We start from the raw sequence: 19,965 nt of genomic DNA on the forward strand, positions 1-19,965 counted from the left end.
AGCTGTGGGGCTCTCAACACACCTTTCAGAGAATCAGAGGGCAATGAATATCTCTGCATCAGTGATCTAAGTTTAAATAGATATCTGTTTTGTAGCATGTCTCTGTTTAAAACCAGGCAAGCTGTCATAAACTTGGTCAGGGATTGCTGGGCTGAGTGAAGGACAAGCCAGGAACTCATTTTAGTCTCATCTCAACACCATAAAACTGCATGTTACATGATTTACTAGTTGCAGAACTAAATCTACCTACATTTTTGAAAGTGGAAATGCCCATACAAAATATAATATTTTCTTTCTGTTTAAAGAAGTCAGAAATTTCAATTATTTGCCTACTTTTTTTCCAGTGGCAGCTACTCACTAAATCCAAACCAAAGTAGCTTAACGGCTTCTGAATGTGTTTATCTCAGCTAATTTACTATTTGTGGGAGTGGGGATATTGCCTAGGTGTAATTACAAACCCTCTGTATCTGAAGCTCAGAATTTCCTTCAAGAGTTAGACACAAATAATTTTCTTTTTAATTTAGTACAATTTGTTATAGAAAAAGATTTTGCAACATACCTGTTCTGTCTAGTCACATCTGTAAGGGATTAATCAGATTAAAAAAAATCCCACATCACTTTATCATTTTCATCTCTGAGGCAGTTTAATACACTTAACTTTTCCAAAAATGTGCTCATTTTGGTCCTGATTCAAGAAATATCCATCATTAGGACAGCAGAGGAACCCAAAAGTGCATCAGTTGCAGTTCAAGTGTCTGCTTGAAATTCTGCTCATGTTCCTCCACTAAACTGATGCAGCTTTCACTGCTCACAAGTGTCACACACACCCCTGTATGCCATGAAATGTGAACTGAATATAGAAAATTGGATAAACAGTCGTAAATTTTGCAAAATACAATTCTAGAGCCACCTCATCTTGCCCTAGGAACCAGGGTGTCTTAGAAAGGTTTACTAGGATTTGTTAAATTGACAATATTCTTACTGCTCCACCATTTGTGTTTTGAGAATGACCCAAACCAGGGGGGAAACACCTGAGGGATAAAGTTGGGTGTTCACCAGCAGAGCTCTTGGCTTGAAGCTCATCAATCATTTACAAAGCTCCTCCAACCCCTGAGTCATTCCCAAGCCACAGCACAGTGCCTGCTGTGGAGCAGGAGCCCACTGGGCCAATGAAACAGAGATTGAAGATACAACACACCCACACCAAAAAAGAGAGAGGAAAAAAATCATAGAGCATTGAAAAAAAACAAAGCTGGGAAGGAGATTTTTTACGCACAGTTTTACTATAAGAACATGCTCAAAAGCAGAAATGTTGAACGAGCTCAGCACTGACACCCATCTTTTTATTCATCTGTGAACATTTTCCTCCAGTGTGAAACAATTTAAACAAGTTTATTGACCAGCCTGTGGACCATCATTCATGGCCAGCTGTGCTCTGTGCTCTGGAAGGAGCGTGACAGATCCAACTCAAAATCCAGGGCTTGATCTTGCAGCACGTAGAACAGGCTGGAGATGAAAAGCCCAATCAGATCTGAAGGTTGAGAGAATGGACTCAGGAATTTATAGTGAACTGTGACTTCTTTGATGTCCTGGGCTTGACTTGCTTTCCTCTCAAGAGCAGCACAATTTGTGAAGAACAAGGCTCCCACTGTTGAACACCCAATGCTTTAACACCACAGATATTTAGAACTAAAAATCTGATGCAATCTTGATGTTTCAAACACCAAGGTCAAAGTCTTCTGGGGTGTTGCAGAGGGGGAGGAAGGGACATCACTCAGCAGCAGTGACCGTGCAGGCTCTGCTCCAGGTCACCCAGTCCCCTTCCATGCAGGAGCTGCAGCCAAACCTGGCCCCTGCTGTGATAAATGATAAAAGCTGCTCTTTTTCTGATACATAAACACCTTGACAAATGGTGGGGTGTGAGCAGAGTGGGTGTGCAATTCCAACTAGGCAGTTTAAAGAAGAAAAAAAACACAACAAAAACTTCCAAGGGGTGTTAATGATGCACTTTTCACTGTGCCCAGCACCCCAGCCATCGTTCTCTGAGCATTATGCAATTTGAGAACAAACTCCCTTTGACTTGTACCCATTCTTAACAGAAAATGAATTGGTGGGAAAACTATTTGCCAGGAGAGACATAGAAATTAATGGCATGGCATTGTATGTGACTGTGTGTGGCAAGGACATGGGCCAAGCTCGGCACGGACTCCTGAGAGCTAAATGAGCATCCAAGTGCTCAAAGCAGCATCAAAGGATCTCCAGAGATGAGCAAACTTCCTAAATAAGCATAAATAATGAAGCTCAGGGCTGTATGAGAAAGCTCATCAGTATATAAATAGTTCATTTTGAAGTTCTCGATTATAAAACAGCATCGGAAAAGGGCATGAATGAGGTTGAGGCCCTGTGTGATTATCAGTGATCCAGAGGATAATGGGGGATGATAAAATGGGCTGGGAAAAATGGGTCTAAAGTGGTGTAGTGCAGCAGATAAAGCCAGGAGAGTCAAACTTGGCACTGTGAGCCCTCAGAGCTGTTTTTCACTATTTTTAGGAAAACCTAACCAGAGCTGTTCACCTGCCATCATGAGGCAGCTCTTGTTGAATCTGTGGGGTTGCTTGTACCTAAACCATGTCCTTACTCCTGCAGAGCCCATTCAAAGCACAGATGTCACCACTAGTCCCTGGTAACAAGATATTGCCAATATTGCTCACACAAGAAACTTGTAATGCCTGCAAGATGTCCCTTGTCTTCTCCAGGATAGAGCAGTATTTTTATCATCTACTCTTGTTATTCTCTTCTTCAACATTTTCTTTTCACTGGAATTTTTCTCTGTCAATCCCCCAGCCAAAGCACTTCATCAGGCACCCCTTGCTGTGTGCAGCAGTTGCTAATATCCATCAGTACCTGCCACAACTGCTGTGGTGACAACAGTGAAATGCCCAAGGATTCTGCCTCTTCATCCAGCATCTCTTGTTTTAAGCAGCTTTAATGAGTCAGGAAAACTGTCTACTTTTCTTTACCCTCTGAAATACAGTTTTTACCTGCCCTTTGTCTTATTGGGAGCAAGTATTCAGCACTTCTCACATCAGTCTTAAATACATCCTGAACAGACAGAGTGGAAAATTGTCTTAAACCCTTTGGCATCCACTTGCTGTCAGTTGAATGTCAAGTCAGGAATAAAAATTGGCAACTAGCTGTAGATTTCACAGTCATGCAGCAGGATTTGTGGGGCTGAATTTGCAGTTCAGTTCCTGGCTTCAGCTGTCACTCCATGTACCTCCAGTGATGAGCATTCATGCCACGGCGAGGCATTGGGGTTGTCAGATATCCAGCTTACTGAAATAACTTCATTTGGAAATGGGCTGTCTCTTCTGGTCTGAATAACCAGTCAGAACAACATACAAAATGTTTGACATGTACTGGGAGCCTGAGACAGTCTCTGACACATGAAAATATTTAGAGTAGTTCAGACTCCATTTAATGCTTCTCCAGAATTTTGCAGAACAGTAAATGATGAGCTCTGTAATTAAGCTGTATGCTCCCTCTCTTTAATTATACTTTAATAATGTTTCTTTTAATAGAGATAGTGAAAGCCATTAATCAAATACTTCTCAGGCACCTCAATAGAATCTAAAAGGAAAGTAAACGTTAGCAGGGAATAAACCTTTAAACTTTGCTGTCCATAGTTATTCTTCAGGCTTAACAACATTTTGGAAATATGAGTAGGTCAAAGCTGCCTTCCCTATTGAAGAAACAAAAAATCAGCACAGGTGATTTCCTCTGCATTTGTGAGCAATAAATACATTGTTGGGGGGCTAAGCAGAAAACCCATTTATCCTTGCAGTTCCTGTGGTGGTTTGGCACAGTCCCATTGGAGGTGTAGCCCAGAGCAGCCCTGTAGTGCAGTGAGGATCTGCTCTGTGACCCACTCCCATCTTCCTGAGCACCTCCAATTCTTTTATTGCAGGCTGTTAGACCTTCCTATTCCCTTTAGTGCTATTCCCTTTAGCTTCTGCCTGTGGACTTTTCTATGAAGGTGCTGAACTCTTTTCTGAACCTGCTGATGCCATCTGCCTCCACAACCAACTATGGCAACAAAATCCAGATTTCTTCCTGCTGCTTTTACCATTTTTAACCCACTCTTCCATCAGTGACCCCTGATTCTTGTAGCTATTTGAACACCAGGCTTGTGCTTGCCTTATCCACAGCTTCACGATTTAAAAAATCTCAGCCACATCTCAGCCAAGTAAATCCCAGCAGCGTTTTTAGAAGATAACCAAACCAAACTGCAAGACTAGTCTTCAAATAGAAAATATGGTAGGGGAAATGATATTAGTCATAAAAGACATAACAACTTGTCAGCAACAGCACTGTGTTACAATCACATTGAGATCACACTCCCGTGTTCTAGGTTAGCTTATAAAATATTTGAAAGGGGAGTGCACGTCTCATTCAGGTCAGTGAATCCTCTCAAATTCTGGGACAAAACCCCCATGTCACTGAAATAAAATCAAGTTTGATTTTTTAAATGTTCCTTGTATAAAGCATAAGAAATGAGTTTTGCTCATTCACTGTAACCTTCTGTTTGTAAGCCAACTTCGAGCAAAAAAATACATGTTTGAATACATTCCCTTGGTTTGGTTTTCTCTCTCTGCCCAGCACAAACTCCACAGGTGATTTAATTGCAATGCCTTGACTTCTTTCCACTGTTCAAAGTCAAAGGAATTCCAGTGCTGTACACCAGTCCTGCATTCCATGATCTCTGCTGCTGCAGCTGCTCCAGGAAAGGATCACTTTTACAAGCTCAGGGATTTTCCCTGCACTGTCTGTACAGGGTCAGGCAGCTTCTTGATCAGAAATCAGCCCTAGGAGACAAAACTCATCATCACCCTCCATACTTACCTAAACCTCCACTTTTATGTGTCAGGTTTCTGGTTTGCTCTGTCAAAGGCAGCTGGGGTTGGCACTAAAGCACACACAGCCCTGGACAAGGAGCTGGATATTTTCTGACAGGTCGCTGAGCCGGAGCCTCGCGTGCTCATCCCAGCAGCTCATTTTTGCCTGCTGTCCTGACAGCCTGTCGTGCTGTCAGGGCTCCTTTCCTGGCCAGCCTGGTGCTGCAGCACTTCCCTAATCCACAGAGGCACATCCCAGGCTCTTACTCAACTCCTGACGCAAAGCTGGTGTCTCTGCAATCCGAACAAATCCTCCAAATCCCCCCCGCCAAATTAATATTATCGATGGTTCCTCTCTTATGCAAGCTAAATACTGAAGGCAGCACAGGACACAAAGTATGAAAAAGGTATTTATTATTTACACAACTGCTATAGTTCCTTAAGAACAATATATACCATTTTTTTATTTGAAAGGGTCAGTCTTCTTTCAAATCCATGAACTGCATAATGCACAAGTGTTGGAAATGCCAAACAGCAGTCACATCACACTTCTATAGTGCAGGCATAAGCAGCGCAAGTAAATGATATTTTAAGAACAGTATGGCTGAATATTGTATTTAAACACAGTGTTTGCACTTTGACAAGATTTAGCTAGAAGAGAACAAGGGTTTTGTTCATGCTTTGTTAGGAATGTGACTTTCCCATCTGAGGTTTAAACCCTTTATCTGACATATGGGGATTTTTCAGGCAGACTGCTTTTTACTGACCAAGTAACAGTGGGTTTCTCTCCCTCAAACTTCAATCTTTTCCAGTAAACACTGCTTTATAGTACAAGTTCACACACTGGGGTAAACTGGCCACAGAGGTGGTACTTTCCCATCTTACTGTCTTGCACAGAGAAACACTGACATACTAATACATACCAAACTTAGACAACTTGTAATTTATAGACTTAAATACTGGAATGGGAGAGGGAGACTTTCTAAAGATGGAGGGAATAGAGGACTTATACAATTCATACACTGCCAAGGTTGGCTTTTTAATCAACTTTTTTGGTCTAAATATTTTTTTTTTCTATTCTCAGAATGGTTTTGGTCTTTGATGGTTATGGTTGTACTTCAGCAGCAAAGGAGAGGAAAGTATTTTGAGAAGTAACACCAGAACTGAATGCAAGAAAAAGCAACTGACTTGTTTCTCCCACTTTGAGCTTATTGCTGTGATCTTTTAAAAACCCACAACCAACCAACTGGAAGACCAAGTTTAGCAGTCGTTCTGGCATTGGGTCCAGTGTCCAGCACTATTATACTCTAGCACAAAAGCAAGGAAAAGTCCAATGATCTTAGTGATGTTCCCTTCAATTCAGTGCCACACGGTTTTATTAGTGTTATTGTCCTTGCTTCTTTGAAAGATACCTGAAAGAAACAGAAGTAGAGTTTTTCCCCAAGTAAGAGCTGGCCACAAATATACCTGGGATCTTAAGATCATAGTATGACTCTGCTTTCTTTTCTCACCAATAATCCTCCTACCGATAACCAAAAATTGAAATGCAATCAATACCACTTATGACTTTTATTTGATTTCAACATCTTTCAATTCCAAGAGAGGTTATCTTGCGGTAATTCAAAGTCATGTTTTAGTTAGACTCTATCAGGCTTTTTAAACAAAAGGGAGGAAGGAAATGGGAACCTGTTTCATTCTATGAGGATGGAAAATTACATCAGTTGGAGAAGTGGCTTTTATATCCTTTAAGATAAAAAGGCCCATTAGTAATGGCACTCCTTCAAATAAATTCAGGGCTTTAATGAACTGATCCAGCATAACCTGAAAAGAACAGCCCTCCAGCAGCTTCTCTGGAGAATCTGAGTGATTCTGAACTGTTTGTATTCTGATCTCACAGCTCTCTTAGCACCAGAGCTGGAGCAATCTGCCTATGTGGTGTGACAGTGAAGGCTTTGCAAATACTCTGGGAGAAAGAATCCAACCAATTTCACTGACACTGTGAAATATCCAGTGAATGTCACTGCTTTTATGGTTTAACATTTCACTTTCTAATCAGAAAAGAAAAATTGCATCAAGCCTGTAAGGCTCTGTTTTTGAAACAGAAGGAGTGGTTTTCCAACAGTTTTTCTTCACATGCATTGAAGCCTCTGGCTGTTGCATAAAACCAAGAATAATTTTGCTCCAGCCCTTCAGTTAATCATTTTCTAGCAAGAATTAGGATGCTAACTGGTGCCCTCAGCACTTGGAAAACTCCTGTTCATAAGACAGTAACTTGGAGCTGATGAATCCTGCAACACCACCCAACCTGGATGGTGCCTGAGAACTACACTAACACCACAAAGCTTTCAAGTAATTTCTAGAAAAGTTGCCTTAAAACAAAGGATTTGGGATCTGAACCCACAGTCTAACTTTGCTGGGGTGGAAAGAAAGAGTTTTCCATGATCCTGCAAATTTCTTTTCCTTTTGGGATGTGTAATTGGCAGTGCTGAATATTGGAGAAGTAGGAAAACAGATGCATTCTGTCAAAATCTTATCATTTTAAGGAAGCTGCCCCAGCACTACAGCCCTATTCTCATCAAACTAAAAGACCTTTATAACTGTAAGTTATAAAGTTCATCAGTCCCATTGTTTCTGGTGTTTGTAGAGACAACCTCAAGCAAAACACTGGGGTCAGAGACAGAAGGAAGCAATAATTATTTTTTCTTACCTTTCCCAATGTTTGTGATTCAGCTCCAAAAAGTCATCTAATTTTGCTATTTCTTTGAGGTATTGGGTGAGCTTTAGAAGCTCCTTGTCTTTATCCCGATTTAAATGTGCTTTCATAAAAGGCCTTATCTATACAAAAGAAATAAACTGAGAAATAACCATTTGCTCCCAGAAAGAAAAAATGCTTTAGATTCTCTATCATTTACCACCTGAATAAAATATATTTTCAGTCCTATGACAAGTTATAACTTTTCACAGGTAAGAGATAGAAAAACCTTATCCAGTAGTGGTCAGATCCAATTTGTTCTCTTCAGGCACCCTGGACTGAGAGGCTTTTACCTTGCACCAACCAGAAAATATTTCTTTTCTCTTGCACTTCTTCAAGCCTCTCCCTCCTAGACAGACTGATAAAATGATCTGGAATAGACTGCCTCATTTTCTAGTATGCTTTCACAAAGATTTTTGCAGGAGGGGTTTTCAGCTCAGCACTCTGAGTTGTGTGGCATCATTGGAACCAGATGCTTTTTTTCAGCAAAAAGCCTTTGACTACAACCAGAGCCGTTGCAAAAGGAGATGTCAGAAGCAAAGCTTATCTGACAACTGCTTTAAGCTTGGAATACATTATACCTGAGCATTGTTTTAGTGATTCTGTGCTCTTGTCTGCAGCTGTTAACAACACTTTGACAAACATCTTTCCAATCTGAGCTAGAGGGACCTCCTGGATAATCCCCTCCCAGCAAGATCTTTGCTGTTCCTGATTCTGCTCCCAGTTAAGATCATCTTGTTAGATCTCACACACTGCTCTCCACTTCCCATCATGGATACTTTCAAAGAGATACCACCTTGAACTTCTTTTTCTTTTTAACTTGTGCAAGTTCTTCTTCAATGTACATCTTGAGTGTACAACACTGCTCTACCATCACATGTATGTAGAAATTTAAGTTGCACTCTTCTTATTCAGAACCAGCAGTAATAACAGAGAACACACTGGTTGACCGTTGTATAAAATGAAATATTTGTTGTTCTACAGTCAAAATGGCTCAAGGTATTAATTATTTCTCATATAGAATACTTGTGATTATCCTGTCATACTATCATGAAGTACAGCCACTTGTTACTTATTTTTGAATATGACCACTCTGGAGACTGAACATCACATTTTCAATGGTGCCTCTCAGCAATGCCCAGCTTGATTACAGCTTGTAGGTATAACTTAAGCAGAAATAACAATTTCATTGATTTTGGTAATCTCTTAAACACTCAATAGCGACACAAGGTTTATTTAATACTACTATTAAGGAAATACAAAGCCAGACAAATGGCACTGTAAATTAAAAGGTTTAACAAAACATGCATCTTTGCTAGTTAAGAACAGTCTTTCTTTATGCTACAGCAAAGAAGTAGGAGAAAGTACTACTTGAAGTATCAAGAATAAGTAGCAGTAAATGAAGATTCCAGTTTACATTACCTTGAGTCCATTCTGTGGGTTCATCAGGAAGTTTCGGCCAATATCATCAAACATAATAGTATTTTTTTTGCTGTAATATTCTGAAAACTTTCCCCAGATAACACCAAGAGGCTTCACCTGCAAACACAATACAATACAAAGTATCTGACGTCAATCAGATCACATGCAGGAGATGAAAATGCCATCTATAGGAACGTGAGTCCTAACTTGAATGAACACTTGTATTCTTTTGCTTTACCATTAGCAGGTGGTTTGGCTTTAACAAATTAAGATGTGAAATAATAAAACATAAATACCCCCCACACTAAGGAAAACCTTTTTGTTGGTACTACGTTTTCTTGCAACAGTTACCTACTGCTTGATTTGAAAGCTGTGACATCTAAACACACCACTCTAAACATTGACACTTTCAGTAGAAAAAAAAAAAAAATCTGTGGTTCCAAGATTCTTGCAGTTTTCTTGCATGAAAACTCCCAAACAACTTTTTTTTGTGGAATATTTTAAAGGGGTGTGATAAAATGACAGCTGAATGTAGAAAAAGATTAGGAGAAAAACTGGTACTTACATCTATTAGTCCTCTCCGAGGAGTGTGCACTGTTATCATGGCTGCACTGTCCAGCATGAAAGTTATCTTGTAGTTTGCATTGGTGCTCACCCCAAGCTCCTGCATCACAAAGATTTATGATTAAAGCTTCTAATTATGACAGTTTTACTGCTCAACAACTGGAACCACAATTATAGTACATTGTTTGTCACGGGGTGAGCTGTGGAGGTTTACCAGAGACATGCTAAAAATAGATACCTGGGGAAATTTAGATTTATTACACAATGAGGATCAAAAAAGTGCACACAGAGATTTATTTTTAGTGTTTAATATCAGGAACTTAACAGCTGATGCCAGCAGAAAATCAAAGCAACTTTGCAGAGCAGGCAAAACACAGAGAGGTTTTGCTCATACCTCTGTGCACAACCTCTCATGAGTTCTATACACCTCAACTTTTCAGCAATTGTGTTCTGGCTGCTCTTTGCTCCTCACAGTGATTTGTACAAATCACAGCCCAATCAAAGATGGAATACCCAGGAACAGCTGTCACTGTTCCCTCCTGCACATGTCCAAGATAACCAATGCTAGTGTCAATTTGCACTTTAAAGATTTGGTAACTCCTGAAATATTCTAAGTAAAACTTTTTTAGAAATAAAACACTTTATCTAGATGAGGGAGCATAATTTCCATTTCAAATCCTTTCCAAAGCTGAAAAGTACCAGTAAAATTTGCTGACATGCCACAACACAGATATTGCTGACAATTTCTGGTGTATGAAACAGCAGCAATATGCAAACCCATATAACAGGGAGAAAATATCCACTGCAGCAGCTCTCCTGCAACTATCCAGCCACACTTAACTGATTTGCTTTTATTTAAAAATGGAATCTTGCAAATGAAATGCTCTACCTACCTGGGTCAATATCCTGTTACACTGACAGAACCAGCTGTTCTAGAATGTTTGAATTTCAGGCACAAAAGGGTGGTAACTGAGAGATTAAATTTGCTTGTCTGATACTCCCTTCTTTTTAATGCTGTTCCTGCTTTGTACTTTAAAACAGAAACTTTAATGCCAACCATTGCTGGAATCACAGCTTCTTCCAAGTTAAACTTTTGGAGAGAAGCACTCCTGCTGCCACCAATTTAAGCAAAAACAGAAAGTGGCATCTAGTGGCAGGAATCTGATTGGATCAGGATCCTGGAAATGCAAAAAGGTGCCCAGTGCAGGGGAAAGAGCCCAGTTTTGAACAATGGTTTTCCACAAGATTGAGTCCTAGCACTACTGTGACAACACCAAATAAACATGTGACACTGCCACAAGAATGCAATGTTTGCAACACTGATTTTACTTGCATGAACTCCACTTCATAGTTCTCATTAAAGATTCTCATTTCTGAGAAGCATTTTTGTTTAGAAAAAATTGTAGCAATTAATTATTTTGATGAAGAGAACGCTGGAAAAATGTGCTTTGCTCTGTGAAAACCTGAAAAAATACTGCATAATAGGAGCTTAAATTTATAAAGGTTTTTCCTGGAATGGAAATAACTTTTGATTTATAGACAGAAAAAACCCCCAACCCACCAACCAAACACACAGCAATTCTTAGTAAGCTCATGAGATTTACAGCTAAGCCTGACTGTAAATATGTTTACCACAAAGTCAGCTGTTCTAAACTGGCTTCCTGCCTTATTCCAGTAGGGAAGAAACCAGAAAAGGAAAGAGCTCTTATGGGATGTTTAGTAAGGCAGAGGAAGCAACAGAACCCTGAGCTGCAAGAGGTAAAGATAAACATGAAAAGAGTTTCCTCTTGATAACCTACTCCAGCATGTCACATCTGTCTGTTCCTTTAAAAAAATCACATTTAAAGACTAGAGCTCTATAATTAGAGGTAAGATGAAAGCAACTGTGGAGGGCTGTGTGATGAATCCAAGTTTCAGCAGGCACTGACTTGTGTTTAGCTCTGCTAAATTTAGCACCTACTGCTGATAGTTTGTGTGGAATTCTAAAATTAGATTTAATCTAGTTTTGTGATAAAGATAATTTCAAGTGACTATGGAAATTGAAACAACTCAGGTTATGATTCATACAACCTCTCCTGTTTCTAACCTGCTCTACAACGCTGAGCATGAGCCCAACTGCATGAAGAGTTACCAAGGCCAGAAACAAATCAAATGTTTTCAGAACAACTTACTTTCATTTTAGCTTCAATCCACTTCATGTTTGTAGCAGCTGAAACAAAAAGGAGAAAACAGAAAGAATAGTTTATCAAAATAAGTCATTGGTAGGCAAAGAAAAGAAATAAGCCAAAAACTTGTTCACTTAGTATGTCAAATTTTTACACAAAATTTAATTTGAGGAAGATCCACCTTTGTTGCAGCTTTTAGGGCCACTGCCTTAAAGAAAATCCTCCTTCATGGAAGTCTATTTTTGTTTGGAAAAGCTTACTTTTCAAATGAACAACTAGATGAAGCACTGCAATTATTTAAACCATTTTCTAGATCAGCTGTTACTGAACTACAGCCTGCAAGACCATAGGAGTGGGATACAGCTGCCCTGAGGAACCTCACTGCCCCTGCAGGATTCCCTCCTGGAAACAATGACAGGAATACATAAAATCTGGTAAGGACAAAGTGTCAACGTTGCCAACTGGTCTAAGAATATGTAGAAACATTGTTCAAAGCTATGAAAATGTAATTTTGTAACAGAGTTTAATATGGTTTAAATACTGCACTGGCTGAAGTCTGTTCTTCAGCTGTTGGACAGGAATTGAACTGGAATGCAAAGGATCAACCAATCACCCCTGCAGACAGGAGAATTTGGTTCATTTGGCAGTTCACTATGTGTTGTCTGGATTGAAATTACTGGTAAAAATCACTATCACACAGTGTTCTAATGTTGATTATACAGTTCTGCTATTTCAAGCACTTCTTTGTACAAAGTAACACTCAGTAAAGTGATGCTGAGCTTTATCCTGTGACTAGACTCATTTTTGTGAGCAATATGTGGCTATTTTCACATACGAATTGGCATTTTGGTAAAATATCTCTACTAGTTGTGTGAATTACAGCCAAACATTTCTGTATCGTTTTAGATCTTGTGACTCACACTAAAAAGCAATATAAAAACCTCCCACCTGGAGTCTCTGTTCTGGATGACAATTTACAATAAATTCTTAACACAGAATATAATACTTACACCAAATTACAATATCATAGTCCTCATATGCAGAAGTCAGGAATTCATGAAGGTATGGCCTCATCAGTTCTACCCCAGTTTCAGCACATGACCTGTGGTCTAGAAAGAATGTAAGAGATAAGCAGTATTCAGATTCAGTATTAAAGTATTAGCTGTTAAAGTCCAGTCTGATTTTCCTTTCTATCCAGAGACTCAAAGAGTTTCTTGAGGAGAGCACTGAAGCCCTTTAATGATTTGATATCAAACTCCCATTCCCATTTTAAAGGTGGAAAGACAAAGCAGAGGGAATATTTATCTGTTGGTCTCACAGCTACATGAGGGCAATAATTAAATCTAGAGATCTCTGAGTATGAATACCTTTGAAGAGCCTGGGCAAATTATCTGTGCAATTAGCAAATTAGTAACTGGCCAGATATGAAACAGATTCCTTCAAACCTAGTCCAACTAATTGTGTGAACATCTATCAAGCTCATTTCAGAGATGCAAACATTCCCTGTACCAATTCCAAACCTGCTGCAAAATCTGCCAGCAGAAGACCTCTCAATAAAAATTTTAAACTTAGAAATAGATTGAATTTTGATGTCAAGATTGGAAGCAGATGTCATCAAAAAGGAAAGCTAAGGCAAAGATATAAGGGAAGGTATTTACTGCTCACAGTCATGCTGCCATGGCACACCTACAAACCAGAAAGTTAAGTCAGAAGGAAAATTCTGGCCTTCAAAAAAAACCAGCTTGGCAGAATTTTCAAGTAAAACATGTTTTTGTGAATGTTTAGTAATGATATGTAAATAAAATTTGAAGCTGCTCTCCCACACCCCCCAAAAGTACAGTCAATCAGGTACAGAATGAGTTAATTATTTTACAGTATCTTGCCCTGCTATTGTGATGGTCAAGATACAAGTTGCCAAGGGAAAGACTATCAGGACAGAAGACTAAATTGCTGCTTTTTTTATGTCTTTTTGCAGCAATTAAATAGTTGCTGCATTAAAATCAACACAGAACATTTTAAAATGCTTTCTAAAACATGAGCAGAAGACCACAAAATCATACAAAGCAGAAGCTATGTTGTACAACTCAGCAAAGCAAAATCAAGAAACCTGATCTGGTAAATAAATCGAGCTCTTAAACAAACAAAACCCACACATTGCACAAAAACTCACCAAATAGTGTATAATCAACATCTAGCACCAGCAGCTTTTTCCCTTCTCTAGGAGGATTCAGAATTTCCACTTTGTATTCTTTAACTCTACGGGAAATTTTTAGTAGATTTTCTTCCCTGATGTAACAGTGCAAAAAGTTACAGTTAATTAAAATGTACACTCTACAGTCAATAATAAACTGTTTTAATAGCTTGAACTCCTAACCTATTTTCTACTTCCACAACTTCCTCTTCAATATCAAAGTCATTGACCACATCATCATTATCTGGAGGTGGCCCAAGGACATCTTCCTAGAGGAATAAAAATAATAAAAGATAACGAGGATCAGAGAGGGAAAATAACAATGGCTATCAAGTTTATGTTACTGCATATTACAGGGCAGGAATACTATTTAACTAAAATTGTTTCACTTTACTAGTGGAAAGAATTACTGAAGTATACTGATGATTGTTCACATTTAAAAAGCCAGTGAGTATCACTATAGTAGATTTGTACTTCAAGTGCAGAACACCACAGGAGTTTCATCAGTACATTCTGCAGCAAAGTTTACATTAAAAAATGCCTACAGAAATCTATTGTACTATCATTTTTTTAAATGATGACTGGAATATTCAAAATTTAAAATCACAATTAGGAGACAAAGCATTTTTTCCTGTTCAAGCTAATAAACAAGTAAATTATTTACCAAGCTCTCTTCACGAGTGCCCATCATCATTATCTTAGTATTTGGTTTCAACTTGAGGGCTCCAAGCTTAACATCATCATCTGCAGGTTTGCCTGTAATGCAGATTTTTTTTTTTAATTGGGGTAGAGATTTTATGAAAATGTCAATACATTCTATGCTTAATTGAAATAAGCTCCCTGTAAAATACCAGCTATGCCAAGCTGTGTTATCATCATCTTCCATATACAGTGCCCTGGTTTTGGCTGGGATTGAGTTAAATTTTCCTCTTGGTAGCTGGTGCAGTGTTGTGTTTTGGGTTTAGTACGAGAATAATGCTGGTGGCACACCAATGGTTTAGTTGGTGCCAAGCTGTGCTTACTCTAATCAAGGACTTTTCAGTTTCCTGTGCTCTGGCAGTGAGCAGGTGCACAGGGAGCTGGGGGAACTGGGCAAAGGGATATTCCACACCACAGAACCTCATGCCCAGTGTATAAACAGGGGGGAATTGGCTGGGAGACACTGACTGCTGTTCAGAGACTGGATGGGCATCACTGAGTGGGTGGGGAACAACTGCACTGTGTCACTGCTTTCTCTTGGGTTTTGTGTCTCTTTCTCCTCTTTTCATTACTATTATTATAATATTTAGTATTATATCATATTTTATTAATATGTCAGTCACTGAACTCTTCTTATTCTACCCACGAGGTTTACTTTTTACTCCCCAGTTCTCCTCCCCACCAGAACAGGGCAGTGTCAACTACTAAGAAATGACCAAGCAGATGTATTAATAATTAACAATATCCAGTGATGTATAAAGTGTCCCTATTCATGTTCATCCTGGAACTACAACTGGCAGGTGGATGCCCTGTTAATGCACACATCCTGCCTAGGATTAGGGGATGTTTGTCCTTAACCACCTCAGGCAAATCCCCCACAAACAGTAAATAGGGACAGTTACCCTTCATTTTAAGCCCAAGCAGTTTTTGACGCTCTGGTAACACTCCAGTAAGACCTTTCAGAGACTGTTTCAGGTCCAACACTGTGTCTTCTTCTGACAGCGAGGTTATCGTGTACTCCTGTCCACCCCATTTTATTATGAGAGAGAGAGACATCCTTGAAGCATATGTTCAGTATTACAGCCTGAAAAATCTGCTGCAGGAGGAAAACACAAAGATCATGTAAGGAGAACTACTCTTTTCAGAAGACAAACCACAACATCTACTTAAAGCATTCTTGGTTCTTTATTATATTGGACATCAAAGAGCTGCTTGTTTCCCCTGAGCAGACGATAAATCTGTTGAGAAAGTGCTGAAACAAAGGGAGAAAGAACAGTGTTAAAACTGGGGCTCTGAGTTCCTCTTTGATGTTTTTAGCAATGTCACATTCACATCTGCTGTGTGTTCTGTGCAGGTACAGCCTGTGCATTGCACACTCAAGCAGAGCACTGCAGCACCACAAAAGCCATTGCAAAGCTCAGAAACGTCCTCTGCAACACTTATGCAACCAAACCAGCCATGGGTGCCTTTACAGATGTAATAACAGAACAACAAATATGAAATCCCCAACATATATAAGCCCATAAAAATAGTTCAAAGCCCACAGTCCATTTCTGGCACTGGATTTCTCTAATCCCTTCCACTGTGCAATACCTGCAGTAATGCACACCCCAGGTCACATCTCACTGTAGCAATATCAAAGCAGGAATTTGAAAACAAAGCCAAAACACACACCCACACAACAAAATTACACCAGAAGAACTGTACTTTCATTGCAGTGCTGACAAAATAACCATAATTATACTATCTTTAATTTACACAGCATCGTTTATACAAATTGTATTTAACAGTTTAGTCCTACATTAAACACAGCAGAAAAAACCATGATTTTTAGCTTAACACAAAAGGAAGAACATGGTTTTTCTCTGTTAGGGCTTAGAAATAGAATCAAGGATATAGAAAGGTATGAAAAGGCTGCTAGAGACAGTCAGGAGATGCAGAGGAGGCCTCTGCATCACTGATGGTGAATTGTCCTCAAATGACTGATATTCAAAGAGCAGATCTGTGAAAAATCTAGGGTTATCAAACTTCAAGAAATGCAGGTCTGGCAATTCAAAAAAGTCTCAGAAGCCAAAACTCTGATCCTTCTTCCTCTCTGGATTTGTATTCTCAGAGGTTACCCACACTCAGAAAAAATTCTTTTACACAGTAAAGGCTATGGGGAACAAACCCGTAATTGCTCAGGCATGGCCACCAAGCTCAGAGAAGATGAGAATTAGTCCAGGTTCAACCTCCTTGCTAAGGACACTACTACAAGCCTCACCTCCAAACTATTGCCCCTAAGAGCCCTGAAAACAAATTGAAGAGGAAAACTTGTATCATTTGGAAATTAATTAATTTTTTTCCCAAATACTGTCAAATCAGATTGGGACCTGGTATGACACAGTGAAAAAGACTCATGCAAAAATGGTCTCAGAAGCACTAAGAAATTCTACTGAGGCTGCATGGTGTAGAGGACTGTTGATACATGGTGTCATTATCATAAATTATTCCTGTCCATAATCCTTATACTAAGTCAGAAAGAAGAGTTCATTGTTTGTTTCCTTACCTGTACCATACACCTCATATCATTCTGCAATGACATGCACAGGACAAGAACTCTAAGCAAACTTCTGCAGTCTCTGTCCAGTGCTAAATTGAAAAGATCATCCCTCCAAAGCTGAGCACTTGGTCAACCCTCAGTCCTTACAGATCTACAGCTCTGTCACAATAAATGCTATTGGGAACAAGACACTTTTATTCCCTGCCAAAACACTCAGGTCCGAATCAAGGAAAATGGGAAAATGGTTTGGGAAGAGAGAAAGGCATTTCCCAAGGTTCTACCATCGGGGTTGGGCGCCGTATAGAACTGAAGCTAACACAGCTTCCTTTGGTTAACTTCACCTTCAAGGCCTCTACAAGACCCTTGGGCCACTGAGACCCGGTGGGTTGGAAGGCCACGGGTCAGAGGAAACATTGAGGATCTGTTGTTAAAGCCCTGCACCGCTGTCCTTGGGCGATCAGCACCACAAACACAGCCCGCCTGAAACGCCCCAAGCGCCCGCCGAGCGCACGGGGCCGCGCTTTCCACAGCACCGTAACACGTGTGGGACGGGCTCTGGGGCCGGCAGCTGCTCGGTGTCAGCGGGGCTCTCCTCCCCCGCCGAGCCTGCCCCGGCAGCGGCGCGGCCCGACCGGGAGCGCCCACTCGGTGCTGCGGAGACGCTCCCGCCCCGCGGGGGCACCGGCCCGGCCGCGACACCCGCCCGCCCCCGGCCCGGCCCGGCCTCCCCCGGCCCCCGCCGCACCCACCGGGCTGTGCGGGGCCGCCGATCCGCCCCCGCCCTGGCAGCGCGGAGCGGGCGCTCACCCCGGCAGCGGCACCGGCTCCGTCCCGGCTCCGCCGCGCAGGAAGCGGAAGTGGCGCGCGGCGGAAGCGGGAGGCGGCCGGATGTGCGCGGGGCCGGGCCCCGGCGGGAGGCGGCGGCCCCGAGCGGAGTGAGGGCAGCGCGGAGCGGGGGATGCTGCGGGTCATGCCCCGGCCGGGGAACAGGAGCTCCGCGGGGCTGCTCACGGCGGGGTCACGCAGCAAACCGGGAGGGAACGCCGCGGCACCGCGGAGCCCTCGCCCCCTCAGCGCCGGGCTGAGGCCGAGCTGCGCCGGGGCCCCGGGCAGGCCGGAGAGGCGACTTGCACGGGCAGCTGCTGCCATAGCGTGTCTTTTGTACTGACAGCTGTGAAAGGAGGTTGTTCTGTGCGCAGGGACCCCGCCTGCAGAGCTGCCTCCAGTTCGGGGTCCGGGCATAGAGAGGACGTGGAGCTGCTGGAGCGAGGGCAGGGGAGGCACCAGGATGATCCCAGGGATGGAGCAGCTCTGCCGGGAGGAAAGGATGGGAGAGCTGGGATTGTTCAGCCTGGAGAAGTGAAGGTTTCAGGGCCACCTAGTTACAGCCTTCCAGTACCTTAAGGGAGATGACAAGAAAGATGATGAGAGACTCTTTATGGTGGCTTGGAGTGACAGGACAAGGGATTGGTTTCACACTGAAAGAGAGGGAGTTTAGGTTGGTTATTAGGAAGAAATTATTTTCTGTGAGGGTGGTGAGACCCTGGAGCAGGTTTTCCAGAGGAGCTGTCTATCCCATCCTTGAAAGTGTCCAGGGCCAGGCTGGATGGAGCTTTGAGCAATGTGGTCCAGGGGAAGGTGTCTTCCCACTTCTAGGGATTTGGAAAGAAATGACTCTTAAGGTCCCTTCCATCCCAAACCATTCTGTGATTCTATGACTTAAAACTTTCTTTGCTCCTAAAGCTGACTCTTTACAGACACATTGCCGTGTCTTGGTGTTTGAGTATTGTTTGGATTCTTGGGAACTGCCTTCAGCTGCAGTGGTTCTGTGCTTAGGCAACAGATGTAGAAGGGGAAAATAGACTTTGCCACAAAATGGCCTCTTTCACTCAGTGGTTTGCAGAAATAGTTTAAAGGGAAGAACATTACTCTGTGGTAAAGTGTGGTTTCTTATGTGAAATTACGTGGAGGTGACAGAGACTGGTTCCACTTGGTGTCAGTAGAGGTGGAGTTAAATTTGAGGAAGGAAGTGAAGGTTTCAGTCCTCCATTACCTTACATCTTGGAGTGTTGAGCGGTGAGATAATTCTTCCCTGTTTAATTTGGTAATAAGTAGGGAAGGGAGCAAAAGAGCAGAGGTAACAACTATGCACTGAGTAGAAGTTCCTTCAGAGTGGCTGCTGGAACTTGCAAGAGCCATTCCTGCTGTAAGGGAATCTCAGTGGAGAGGGTCAGTATGAGCAAAAACTGTAGAAGCCTGATCTCTTTCCTCAGAGGATATTAATTTAATGTATTTCCAGCCTGGATATGTACTTTCAGTTTGTTCTACATTCAAGTTTAAGTGTAAAAACACCACTTTTGTTTCTAGGAAGAGTGGTACAAATGGAAGACCATTGTAACAACTGTTCTTGTCAAGTTTAGTTTCTGACTGCACCTAAATCCACATAAAACCAGTCACTCTGCTTGTATCCCAGTCACCAAGGGCTTGCTTTTTGCTTGAATGACACACAGTTGTCCTCTGCACAGTGCCAGCATGTTACAATAGTGCTGGAAAGCTTCCAAGGCTGCAACTGATAATTAAAGTCACACCCTGTCATGAAAATATGCGCCCTCCAGACCTGCTTAAAATTCAGGCTACAAAAATGACATCCAGTGTGACCACCTCTGTATTTGCCATTTTGTTAAAAATATTTGTTGTTCTTTTCTGGTTGGCCTTTAGGAAGCTCTCTTGAAAAG

At 41.4% G+C, this 19,965-nt stretch overlaps 1 protein-coding gene across 3 annotated transcripts; it reads right to left on the reverse strand.

The window, feature by feature from the left end:
- Positions 1–5,292: 5,292 nt before the first annotated feature.
- UBLCP1 (ubiquitin like domain containing CTD phosphatase 1) lies at positions 5,293–18,094 on the reverse strand. 3 transcript variants are annotated; one of them, XM_058848857.1, is made up of 11 exons: positions 17,980–18,094; positions 15,591–15,784; positions 14,654–14,745; positions 14,173–14,258; positions 13,969–14,084; positions 12,809–12,907; positions 11,805–11,842; positions 9,635–9,733; positions 9,070–9,186; positions 7,603–7,730; positions 5,293–6,307 (listed from the first exon to the last, which is right to left on the reverse strand). In XM_058848857.1, exons 2-11 carry the CDS (start codon positions 15,742–15,744, stop codon positions 6,280–6,282), a joined length of 957 nt encoding a protein of 318 aa, XP_058704840.1. In that variant the 5' UTR covers positions 15,745–15,784; positions 17,980–18,094; the 3' UTR covers positions 5,293–6,279. The 3 variants fall into 3 exon arrangements, with proteins under 3 accessions (XP_058704840.1, XP_058704842.1, XP_058704841.1); XM_058848859.1 differs by having other exon boundaries at positions 18,038–18,086; XM_058848858.1 differs by having other exon boundaries at positions 15,591–15,781; positions 17,980–18,085.
- Between the last annotated feature and the right edge of the window lie 1,871 nt (positions 18,095–19,965).

This window comes from Poecile atricapillus, chromosome 13 (genome assembly GCF_030490865.1).
Source record: "Poecile atricapillus isolate bPoeAtr1 chromosome 13, bPoeAtr1.hap1, whole genome shotgun sequence".
In the NCBI taxonomy this organism is placed as follows: Eukaryota; Metazoa; Chordata; class Aves; order Passeriformes; family Paridae; genus Poecile; species Poecile atricapillus.

Excerpts from the sequence above, each read along its gene's own strand:
- UBLCP1 (XM_058848857.1), bottom strand. The coding sequence starts at position 15,744 with ATGTCTCTCTCTCTCATAATAAAATGGGGTGGACAGGAGTACACGATA. Across the intron at positions 14,746-15,590 it reads GCTTGGGCTTAAAATGAAGG|GCAAACCTGCAGATGATGAT; the intron begins GTAACTGTCCCT and ends TCTGCATTACAG. Across the intron at positions 6,308-7,602 it reads AATCACAAACATTGGGAAAG|GTATCTTTCAAAGAAGCAAG; the intron begins GTAAGAAAAAAT and ends TGTTTCTTTCAG.